Source organism: Egretta garzetta, unplaced genomic scaffold (assembly GCF_000687185.1).
Source record: "Egretta garzetta isolate BGI_Z169 unplaced genomic scaffold, ASM68718v1 scaffold891, whole genome shotgun sequence".
NCBI classification, from domain to species: domain Eukaryota; kingdom Metazoa; phylum Chordata; class Aves; order Pelecaniformes; family Ardeidae; genus Egretta; species Egretta garzetta.
In genome coordinates this window covers 103187-115352 of record NW_009258689.1, presented here as the reverse complement: position 1 = coordinate 115352, position 12166 = coordinate 103187, and the positions used below count along the sequence as shown (strand labels likewise).

Here is a 12166-nt window from a genome sequence, read left to right as displayed (position 1 = left end):
TTCCTCCCAATCTGAAGTTTCGCCCCAGGCTTAAATTTAGATTTCAGTGGGGAGAGCTTACTAGTTCTTAATTTCTTGATTTTAGTTGCTTGCTGAAATGTAGTGGATGGGGACCTTTTGATTTTTTTCAGACTGTCTTTTTCTTCTTTACTGCCCTTCTGAACGTCCGATGCGTCCTTTACTTGTGACAATTTGAACTTCACGCTCGTAAGCGTTGGAGGTCTTCCTCGTCTTTTTTCCCCACTCTTCAACTCCTTCTTCTTTACCTTCTCCATGGATGTGGTTTCAGACTTGCTCGAAGGGGAACACACCGATGAAGAGTCTGACAGCACAGCTGAACTTCGGTCAGAACCGCTCCGGGGCCTCCCGCGAGGTTTCCGTGGACTAGACTTAACTGAGAGGGAAGCAGAGAATGCAGAGCACACGTTACATTTCTCTGACTGTCAGATCAGCGTTACCCATGTTGTGCAAGTATTTATTCAGTATCGGTGGTGCTGCCCGTACAAGTTGCTAAGACATTTCAGTTCATCAACAAATAAAACCACAGTTTTATCAATTACATGGAAAGAGTGCCTTCCCGGTAAACCTCTTCTCCCATGCAAAATATGAAGTAGATTTTTTGTTGTTGTTGTTGTTGTTTTTTACAATGCAAGCTTACCTTTTCACAACAACTACATAGGCAATGGCACAAAACTGCTATCAACCTAATGTTGAGAGGGAAAAATAATTCTGAAGGGCACGTGCCACCTTTCAGAGGCATTCGATTTTTTATTTTTTTAAGCAAATCACAGCTAGCTGAAAAGAGGGAAAAAAACCCCTTCTTCTCTAGTACCATCCATCTGCACTGCTAAGGGATAGGTCAGTAAGGCAAGAACAACCTACGGGGAGAGGTGGATACACGGTAATTTACTAAAAAAACCCCCGGTTTTAGCTTTGAAACGCAGTTAGCGCTTAGCATCACACTTGGAATTATCAAGTAGCTGTGCAAGACTTGATTACTCACCTCTACCAATGCATTTCAATGCATGCCCACCAAACCCAGCTACTCCAGTTCTGGGTCTTCAGACAGCTCTGACAATGCACTTCAGTCTTCATTTGAAACCCCCTATTAGCAAGGCTCTCTGCAGCAGAATTTGCTGGCAAGGCCAAGCTGAGCAGATCGCTGTGGCGAATGAGCAGAGTGCTGCGGTGAGAGCAATTATTGACAAGAACCTAAATCAAAGCTGAACTCATTCACTGACGGTCCCGTCGTGATTTGATCCTACATCTTGAAAGCTAAAAATGCAACAACTTAGCTGCAGCTTATCCTCAAGTGTTCTGTACTTGTTTTGTTGCCAAAAAAGCGAAGGTTCCAGCTACAGGTGATAATGAGTCTATTGAAAGACACCGAAATATTCCAATTGGGTTTAGAACCTTACTAGGAAAATAACTGCCTCTCCAAAAACACTAATGTTAGGTTTCAAAAACTGGTTTCATTGGTATAACTCTTCAACTCAAAGTTTCCCTGTTCTGTAACAGATCAAACAGTCCAAAACTAACTGAATGCAATCCAAGGACTGGGGTGGCTTTCACGGTGCATGACATTTGACAGAACAAACAGGAGAGGCATGGCTAAACCGGCACAAAGGAGAACGCAAAGTCAACATCCAGTCCTGCGACTTGAACATACCTGTGGGGGACCTGGTGGGACTTCGTACTTTGACTTCTTCATCTGAACCAAAACCTAAAAACTGTTCATCCTGCAACGAGAAAGTGGATGGAAATGTGAAGGCGTGGATATTAACATTACAACGGACTTCACTATGATCAAAGCATGAAAGGATTCTAGAGGATTTTCCTTCCCCACGTAACTTACTGGCATTTGTTCTCCTAGCAAACAATTGCTAAAAAGGAAATGTAACTTTTATATTTACATACAAAGCAGCTATAGTTTACAGCTATGGAATGATCAAAAAGAGTTACGGGGAAACAAAGGACAAGTATCTATGGAAACAAACCCTTAATGCATAAAATCTGCCGCTCGTATCAAACCACAAAGCTCTACTCTTACGAGCTATTATTCAAACTACCCTAAAGACATACTCCAGCGAAAGAAGTGTTTCCATGCTTATTTTTCTAGTACAAAGGTAGACTAACTTCCTCCAAACTCATTTAAAAGCCTCCCTGGATGCGCAGAAGCATCCGAGGTCTACAATTCTGCCTGAGCATCCTGGAGCTTGAGCAAGACCTCAGGGCTCACTTCGGTCCCTTTCCGACAGCTTCCCTGAGGGAGGGCTGGCCACCCGCTCCCACAGGACCCAACAGCGACGCTTACGGCCTCTGGAAGGAAAACGCCCGATTTCAGGGCCTCTTTGGACCCCACAGAGATCGGCGTGCCTTCAGATGAACCCCACCCCATCACAGCCCTACCATGCAACAACCTCCAAGCCTGGCTGAGGAAGAAGTTAAAGTAGACTAAAGCTGCTGACGGGAAGAGAGAGCCTTCCCCAAGGCGCAGGCATCTCTCACAACCCCCAAGAGCCGCAGGCTGCCATAACATTAAACATCTAGAAACACTGCAAACCAGTAACGTGGCAGATCAGGCTTTCTCTCAGCAGCACCAAAAGTTGCTTCCCCTCCTAGCAGTTCCCAGCAAAGCCACCACCCAAAAAGCATTTCTTGCTAAGGGACCACAACCTCTACTAATTGTTGCATTTCAAAGAACAATGAAATCAGTAGCCACATGGGTAACCTTATGGAATGTCAAGGAAAATTTTCTTAAAAATTGACTCTTGATTACAGTAAAGGTGGTTTTTGTTGTTGGGGTGGGCTTGGTCTTTTTAAATTCACTTTGGGCTTTGTCTTTAGGAGAGAGGAAAATCTGGCGTTCGTTGCAAAGCTTCTCCCCTGATAGAGGCGTGATGTTAGAGACACTCTGTTCACGTTAAGACCGGTTTTTCAGGGAGTACGCAGAAACGTCAATCCCAGTCGTCTGCCACCAAAACTAGTGACATATTTTTGGTTTTATGTTGTTCCAGCTTTCCTAGTCTGATTTCACCTCAGGTGTTTAAATTTGCCAGCCTTAAGTTTCCTCTGAACTTTGGAAACGGAGAGGTCACTTGTTGCTTGCTTCTTTAAACTGCGGTGCAATACGGCCACACGCTAGCAAGTAACCGTGCTGTTTCTGTAGCGATTTGAGGCTGCAGAGGGCTTTGAGAGGAGCAAGCAGGACCAGGGCCGTATCCTGAGCGTAAAGAAGAGCAACCCTGAGGATAGGAGAAGGTAAGCTGTGCAAAGAAATAACACCGCTTCCTGACGCAGCTTAGGCCCGGTGAAAGACTTTGTCCGAGCAGTGCCTTTTGTACGCCTTGGGCTTTGTATGTTAAATTTCCAGTTCATCTACTTACGAGACAGCCCACAAAGAAAGTCTTAGCTACTGAAATCAGTTTAAAGAAATTAAACCACACGCACCAAGACTTGTACCTGCATCTACGGGAAAGCCGTGACATGATAAAAAGCAGCAAGGCTTAAAACAAACTATTTCTAAAAATCTTCCGCTTGGTTTCTGTCTGATGAGGCCCAGTGTTAAACAATTTGAACAGAGCAAATATTCCGAATAGAAGGCCATTCAAGTTTTCAACACAGCTAATGCTCTAGCGAGTCAAATGAAATATGTACGCACGTAGGCTGCAGCTCATAATCGCTGTAAGCAAACATCACCGCACGTTGCTGGAGCAGGGGACAGCCCTGCCCTTCCTCGCATCCCTGCTGCCTATCTGCTCTCTGCAGTCGCAGCAGAGGTGCCAAGAAAACCGGAAAAAGCAATGATAAAGCAATGTAAAAGAACTAAAATGACGCCAAAACGTGTTGTTTCTACCTGAGGAACCCTGCACCACAGAGAACCTCCCCGAGACCTCTCCCTGAAAGGGAAAAAGATATCACTTCTCAGCTTTAATCCTACAGTAGTAAAACCGGAGTGAGAAAGGCTGCAGAAGCACCCGTCTCGCTGGGAGATGTAAACACCGCTGCGCAGGCACTGCCTTCGCAGGGACGCGTGCCCGGGGAGAAGGGTCACAGGCACCCACAAAAGAGGGGCCGTTGACAGAGACAAACCTGGGCTGAAAGCGTGCCAACACTGAGAACGCAAGCAGGAAAATAACCAGCTAGCTATGACAGTCAGGTTGGGAAACGCCAAGGGAACAGCCGCTCGCCCCACGTGGTTTCTGCCTCCGTAGCCTACCAAAAATTGAGAACTGCAGCACTTTCAAACACACAATCGTGCGCATATAGCGTATGCTGGGTACGCAGAAAGGCCAAATAACGCTGACTTTTGTGTGTATGAGCACATCTCCCCCAGACAGAACTTACCACTGCAGGCAGAAGACTCTTAAGGCATGTATACAGCCCCTTATAGGAGAAACCTATAGGCGGCCTGGTGAAAAAAGACAGCAGAGATGCCCGTCCATAAAACAATTAATTTCCAAGCCTCCCGGCTCTAACTGAATAGCTCCCCAGTGCTTCCTTCGTCTGCTGTGCAGGAACGGCTCTGAGTGAGGAACGGCTCGCTGGCCGTACTTCCAGGACTCTCGCTACGGCCACACCAACATACTCGTCAAATGCAGAAGATAGCTCTAAGGACTGGTCACATTTCCAACAGACCACTTAAAACACTAATAAACAAATTATTTTCAGGGAGAGTAACAGACGCAAAGATTCATTTACAAGATTGAATTAGAGGCCATCCCTGCCCAGAGAGGCAAGTAAGTTCAGTGTAATCTAAATTAATACCTTACGCTAAAATCAGTTACTGGCGCGTGACTTACACGTGTACAAAACACTCGCTGTTGGCCAACTACTGCAAACCTCCGGTAACAAAGGAAGAGATGCATCTAACACTAAAGAGAGTCTCACGCAGTTGCAAATAAAAATAACCTCATCTATAGCAATGAAGTTGCAGGGGGGGCTGACTGCGTGCAGTCAGACCTTAGGAACAGGAAAACAAGCATGCATTTAAAGCTACGACTTGACAGCTTGGTGTTCAAAGGTAGCAGTGTCGCACGACAGAAGTGTGTTTTCTGCTAACTACTCTTCTGCCCCGAACAACATGCTGGGCCTGAAGCCCCGCAAGAACCCGCAGTGCGGCCTTCTAACGCTCCAGCCACCCCTCCAACTTTTTGTGCTAGTTATGAGGAGAAAGAGGGATTAGACTTTTGACTTCCCCCAACAAGTTTGCTCAGATCTGCTCCCCCGCTGCCTGGCCCAGATGAGGATTTCCATACGAGCACCTGGTGAAGATGATTGGAGAGATGAGAAAACAATGCATGATTTCTGCAGGAGGAATCCCCATCCCTGCTACCCCGAAATGTCTATCCCCACCTCAGCTATCACCAAACCACCCTGACAGATACACCTTCTCTACAAATACTTGGCGGCTGGGACCACGAAGCGAGTAACAATGTTTGTTCGGTGACATTCTTGAGTGTAGTGGTGACCTCAAAACGGTCTTCTCACTACCCGAGAAGGTAGCCTTGTAACTTATCAGAGAAGATTGAGAAGGCCACTAGACACCGGTATGCTTTTGCTCGGCTAAACCATCCTGTTGGCCGTCATGTCAAAACGCAGTTTTCAGGCAAATTAAATAGGAACAACCTCCCTCTGGTTTTTCAGAAGTGACTATAAAGCACGACAGATGGAGAGCGATTAAAAACCATAATGGTTTTGAACGTGACCTCATTTACCTGAGGAAGAATAATGCAACACAAAAAAAGGTCATTTGGGATTATAAATAAAAGGATGAGGGAAGGCTTGCCTCATGTGCAAGACGTGAAGCCTAAGCAAGCAGGCAAGGGACGATCTCTAGATGGGCAGCGGAGCTTCCACCTTCATCTCCCACTCAAACATTACGCTACCTCAACTGGTTTAAACCTCAAAGTCACGAGCAGATGAAGAAAGGCTCTTCCCTGAAATAACCCCGCTACTACACCAACAGAAAAGTTGCAAGTACATCTCTATTACGATGTTCTGGGAAAAAAAAAAAAAAAAGACTTCTCAAAGAATTTCTGACTAAAGATCTCGGAGGAAAATCTACCTTCAAGTGAGAAACTATCCTGAAGGTAGTGACTGATGTTCCAATCCCTGCCCAAGGAATAATAGTATAACCTGTACCACGGCGGATCCGTCAAGTTGATGGGGCTGTCGTCAAAGCTGTCAGAAGCACTAAACCAGCAACGCAGCTGTTTCCATCAGCTCCTGAAAAGGTTTATTTCATTTTACAATAGAGTTATCAGAACAATGCTTTGCTTCTTTTCCTGTTCACCGTCTTGGTTTTGGCCCCAATTATACCGCACCTCATCTTCTTGGAAAGAGATAAGCTATTTTTAGAAGCTCGTTCAGAAGCCTGCTTAGTAACTACAGCACAATATCTAACAGACTCCTCTTCTTTCAGCAGAGTAAACATCCTCGGAGGTTGGCAATAAGTAACCCCGAGATAAACGCCGGGTGCACTCTGCGCTCGTGTTGGGAGCAGAGTCGTCTGGGAGTTCAGGGAGATGCCTCCCAAGCGGTTACTTGTGATGAAATGCCACTAATTAAGCGGCGGAGCACTCGGGGTTACTGTTATGTAGTGACTCGGCTGAGGGTCCGCTCGTCCTTTCGTTCTTTCGCTAGACAAAAACTCTGAATGGGAGCAACGCACAGACTCTGTTGGGGCTTTGCCTTCCGACACCTGGTTTTAGAATTAGGAAAAGCAAGTTGCTCTTTACGGGGCTCAAGCACAGAGAGCGCCCATTCCGACAGTATTGCCGAGCGCGCAGATCAGCCTTGCCAGCTCGCTAGAAGGAAGATGAGACTATCCAGCGTTGGGAGGCAACAACACAGCCAGTCTCTCGCTATCTGGCCAAACCGTGAGCAGCAGAACAGACAAACTTAGGGCAGCCGCCCACTAACAAACCACAATTGGTCCCGGCTTTCCACAGAGTCCTGGTTCCATCCTGGGTGAGAAACTCTGATTCACCATTTCCTGTCTGAACAAAGAGGGATGCTTTCAGAGCACCTGAAACAGTCTCATTCTGGTCGCAACAAGCTTTCAATACCACCTCCAAGGAAGAGGGTCAGCCAAACCATTACCTAGAAAGGTTTAGCTCGCACCTGGTGAGAGAACAGCGAGACCAAAGCATCTAAGAGACCGCTGGCAATGCGCTGCTGCTGGCAAGCGAAATCTCTCTCTCTCCTGCTTCCGTAATGGATCTTTAGAAAGCAACGCTTCAGCTGGACTTGGACAACTGAGGAAAGGCAAGGATTCTAGAGCTCGTTGTTAAATAAAAGTCGGTGTAACTAACAGAGCTGCCCAGCACACCAAAGCAGCGGGCTGCAAGACTTCAGCTACCTCTGCACACACACAGCTATGCCCTAAAGCTGCTGTATTGATGCACGTAGCGGCAAACTCTAAAGGAACGTACACCACCCGGCAAAGCACAACAGCATTGTTAAAGGTGAGCTACGCTTTGTGGCTTGGCTCGGCGGGAACAGCTCACCTCTTTGTGGTGATTTTGTGGTATGCCTTTACCTTAAGGTCCAAGAATTCACTTGCTGTTGGTGCACAAGACTGAACTGAGGGGACTGACCATAACGAACTGCAATACTCTCAGTAAAAAGCAAGCTCAGCAAAACGCCAGAGGCTTACGTTGCGTGGCCAGCTAGCTAAAAGGCTTTAATTGCCAGAGAAGCATCACGTTTGAGTCGTCTGCAAGAACCCACATGCTTTGCCAAAGCCATCCCTGGCAGCCACCAATGCTGGAGAGAGATGGGAGACGCAGCATCTCGGCATTTACCAATGCTTCACTGCAAAACAGCCTGGACTTAGTAAGAGATTGGAGGGGATGAGGATGCCTTCAATAAACGCCAGATAAGTCTACAGGACAGGTCAAGAGAAGGAGTTGTGGTTTAACCCTGGCCAGCAACTCAGCCCCACCTAGCCGCTCGCTCACTCATTCCCCCCTGGGTGGGATGGGGGAGAGAATCGGAAGGGTAAAAGTGAGAAAACTTGTGGGTTGAGGTAAGGACAGTTTAATAGGTAAAGCAATAGCGGTGTGTGCAAGCAAAGCAAACCAAGGAATCCATCCGCTCCTTCCCGTGGGCAGGCAGGCGTTCAGCCATCGCCAGGGAAGCAGGGCTCCATCACGCTTAACGGTTACCTGGAAAAGCAAATGCTGTCGCTCTGAATGTCGTCCCCCCCTTCCTTCTTCTTCCCCCAGCTGTACACGCTGAGCATGATGTTATACGGTGTGGGGTATCCCTGGGGTCAGTCGGGGTCAGCTGTCCCGGCCGTGCCCCCCCCCAGCCACTCACTGGTGGGGTGGGGTGAGAGGCAGAAGAGGCCTTGACTCTGTGTAAGCCCTGCTCAGCAGCAACAAACAAATCCCTGTGTGACCAATGCTATTGCCAGCACAAATCCAAAACATAGCCCCATACCGGCTGCTATGAAGAAAATTAACTCTATCCCAGCCAAAACCAGCCACAAGTGACAAACCTTTGCTGGTTTGCAACCTGAACCAACGAAACAAGGTCCCTCTTCTGGAGGGCTCCCCCTGAATGCAGGTTACCCCTCTTTCTGTTTGCTGAAACCAAACACAACTGGAACCCGAACAAAACACCTCCTTGTCGCAGTTCACGTACGACGGTGCCTTTTCCCACTTTGTTCTCACCGCTTAAAAGCGGTACAGGCGGCAAGCTTTGGCACCACAGCTGGGAAACCTGCAGCAAGCGTGTTCCCTCGCACACGCCCGCAGGAGAAAAGCACCCGCTCGCTGTTGGAAGCCACCGGCACCGTTTCACTTGCACTCGACGGGTCCGGAGGATGCAGCCTCAGCAGGGACACGCTCGAAAGCCAGTGAAAAGAGGCTTAGAAGCGAACTACTGACTCAAAGAGTTACCCAGTCTCTTCCCTCATTTCCTCCAAATGCGGTACAGTAAAATCTGTAGTTCAGCGCCTTGATGACAATACGGAAGCACGCAGTGAAACATGCTGCTGCAACAGTCTGTCCCGTGAGTTTTCCAGCTGAAGGAAGCACAACAGCGACGAGCCCCCGGGAGCAAACTGGTCAGTGTGCATTGCTGCTGCTTCTGAAACTGCCTTTCCTAGCCACTGCCGCTGCCATCCCAACGACTGACATCACCTTCCACCAAAACCAGCTTCTCACCGGGAACCCCAAATTCCTTTCCACCAAAAAGCTTCACAAAAACGCTGCTCTGAGGGTTTCGAGGACCGTGTAACACCAACCAAATCGTGGGAATGGGAAATTCACCAGGAGGGTTAAACATGAACTTGTGTTTTCACAGTTCTGACAATGGAGGGCTCGGGCCTTCAGAAAGGATAAAAAGGACAAAGGGGCCCCCCCATCTCTCGGGCTGCAATCTGCATCACCTTTACTGTGCACCTCTTGTTTTACATCAATACCCACAAGCAGTTATCTCCCCCATGCATGCACAGTAATCATCGCACCAGTAACAGCCAGGGCTCTACACCTCTACTTCACAGATTAAACACCCAGGCAGTTTTGCGGTGACCATTCAACGTTAACACGAGGAGAGGAAACTTTGAGGCAGACAGAATTTTAATGCCCGTGGAGGAGAGAAATTATCTGTGCTTCCAGCTCAGGCGTGACCGTGGTGGCGGTATGGAAGCCACTCCTTCCTCCCAGCACGTGGACCTAGTCCCATTTCAAAACAAGCCAGCCATCGGTGAACATCTAAGACTCCAACATTTACCTCATAAAAAATTATGATCCATGTATAATTACAGCAGCGCTACTAGAGACACCATCATCACTACTAAATTCCTTTTCAAACCTCAAGTTTCTGCAGCTTTCAAGCTGACGCAGATTTATGGAGTAAACCGCCAACGTGCATCCAGCACGCTCTCAACTTTTACATCCCAAAGCTTCAATTAAACTTCAGAGGTATTTAGCAACTACAGGCAGCTTCTCTTATACCAAATATCGACATAACAGATGAGGAAAACACAACCAAATTTCCCTTGTTACTAAAGCGCCATTCGCATCAAGCAGAAATCCAGTACGAATGCCACTGTTCTCAACCAGTTATAGCTTTACTGTGCAAAATGTCCCTCCCCTCCCCCCCCCACCCCCCGTCCATCCCGCCGGCATCGCTCACATCCACTGGACCCCCCCCAACCATTGCGGTGCCAAAATCAAGTATCATAACATCGCTCCCTTAAAGCGAGCTGGTTTCAAGATAACTCAGCGAAACACCGAGCTGCAGCAGAAGTCAAGGATTTGTACAAAGTCACCAGAAACCCGTGGAGTACGTCGTGCTCCCAGAATTCAGGTACCTTTTAGACCAGAATTAAAATCTGCCACATCCCACCGAATGGGCGAGGAGAAGAGGGAAAGACCGAGCATAATACTTGCTCTGGACTTTTTTGCTACATCAAATATTGATGGCAGCGCAGAGTTTCAACAGGTACTTACACAAGCGAACACTGGAATGCAGCATACCGCCAAGAGGTCCAAAAAATAAGCATGCAGAGCAGAAACGGTACATGAAAAGATAATGCAGCTTCTTCCTCCCATCGCCACAGGCTCCTGAACTCGCGAGTTTATTCCTGACGCAGAACGCCAACTCAGCTGAAGATCGTAACTGGCTTGGCTCAGGCTTGCACCCTCAGCCTTGCCGACGGGAACGGTGCAGGCATTCACAGGACATGGTGAGCCCTAGCAAAGCAGGGGTCTTCTGGAAGCCCCTTTCCAGAAGAATATCTCCACCCAAAGCAGGGTACCACACAGGCACCAGAACTGCATCCTTTGGGCACCGATGCACAGCCGCCCTCTCCTCTAAAGAGACCATGGGCGGCACCCACACGCTGGTTTCCCAGATGCGCTAGGGCTCTTCTCACACCCCTCACTCCCACCCTACAGAAAACTCGTATCACAGGAGAGAAGAACTTGTCCTAGAGCTTCTGGTGACCAGCAGCGGTGGTGCCATCTTCTCTATGACTATAACGCATGCAGAATAAGTCACTGGTCAGAAGAAGGAAGGTCCTCTAAGGCAAAAATGCTTTGTTTCTTGAGTGTCACCAAAGGAAAGAAACCGATCCAGCAAGCCAACTGAATCTGAATACTTGGGAGCACCCACTCTCTGAGGACGCCAGCACACCTTGCAAATTCAGAGTGGGGAAAGGCACCCTGGGTCTACCCCTTCTCTGCTCATGAGTGGTCAGGTGAACTTCAGCCTACAGACCCCAAGCCACAAAGAACTTCTATCGTTACCTTCCACTGTAATGTTACTAGACAGGTTTTAGTAGCTAAATGTAAAAGCAACGTCAGAAGCAAGACTCTTAAGATCCAAGGGACACTATCTTCATCAGCTGCTAGCACCAAGAACTCATTCAAGCTACTTTATTTTAAAGCAAAAATCCCTAAAGGCCAAACGCACAGAGACCTTTCAGAGATGTTTTAGAGTTCTTTTGAGATGCAAAAATACCCTTTAAGACAGCCGGAATAAAAACCCCCAGTCCAATGTCATCTCAGAAAAAAAAGAAAAAAGAAAAGAAACAAAGCAACTCGCCTCCCCCCACATAAAAACCTCCAGAGTTGTTAACTCTGTGGTCAGGTTGGTTACCCAGATTTCAGTCATTTCTGCCCCCGAACTAGCACTCCTGAAATACTAACTTCTTTCAAGTAGACCCGGTAAATTCCACTGAAGCTGCCCAACTGCAAACAGAGAAACATATGAGTATCCTAAACCACAGCCTTTAAGATGCCGGCATTAAATAAAAGGGATGCTGGCAGGCAGTCCAGGTTAAAACCCAAAGCGCTGTCCTGGGGAGGTAACAAGTGTTTTCACAATCAAGCGCTCTGGGCGCAAACGCGAGCCCCTTCCTCCTGGCACTGCAGCCTGCTGGAGTGGGAACTCTGCAGCCCAGGAATTACTCTAGCTCAGCTGCGAGTGACTAGCTCCGCTTCATGGCACCCAACAGAAAACACCCACACCGAGCCGGAAAGACGCAAGAAAACTGTATTTTTATGTGTGTTCTAATAAACTCCGCTATCACCAGTGATGGAAAAACACAGCAAATGCTCTTTAAACGGGCAAAATATAGACAAAGATACGCTCACCCACTCCGCAGCTGACAATCTGCCTGTAGAGGAAGAGATGGAACCAGTCTTTC

At 47.8% G+C, this 12166-nt stretch overlaps 1 protein-coding gene across 1 annotated transcript in view; it reads right to left on the bottom strand.

The window, feature by feature from the left end:
- Positions 1 to 3483, bottom strand: part of KMT2A (lysine methyltransferase 2A) — a 35463-nt gene extending 31980 nt beyond the window's left edge. The window contains 4 exon segments of the mRNA XM_035888730.1: position 1; positions 3 to 394; positions 1670 to 1739; positions 3463 to 3483. The exon segment at position 1 is cut by the window's left edge and continues 2303 nt beyond it. Of these exon segments, the coding sequence (XP_035744623.1) occupies position 1; positions 3 to 394; positions 1670 to 1739; positions 3463 to 3468 (469 nt within the window). The 5' untranslated portion in view covers positions 3469 to 3483.
- Between the last annotated feature and the right edge of the window lie 8683 nt (positions 3484 to 12166).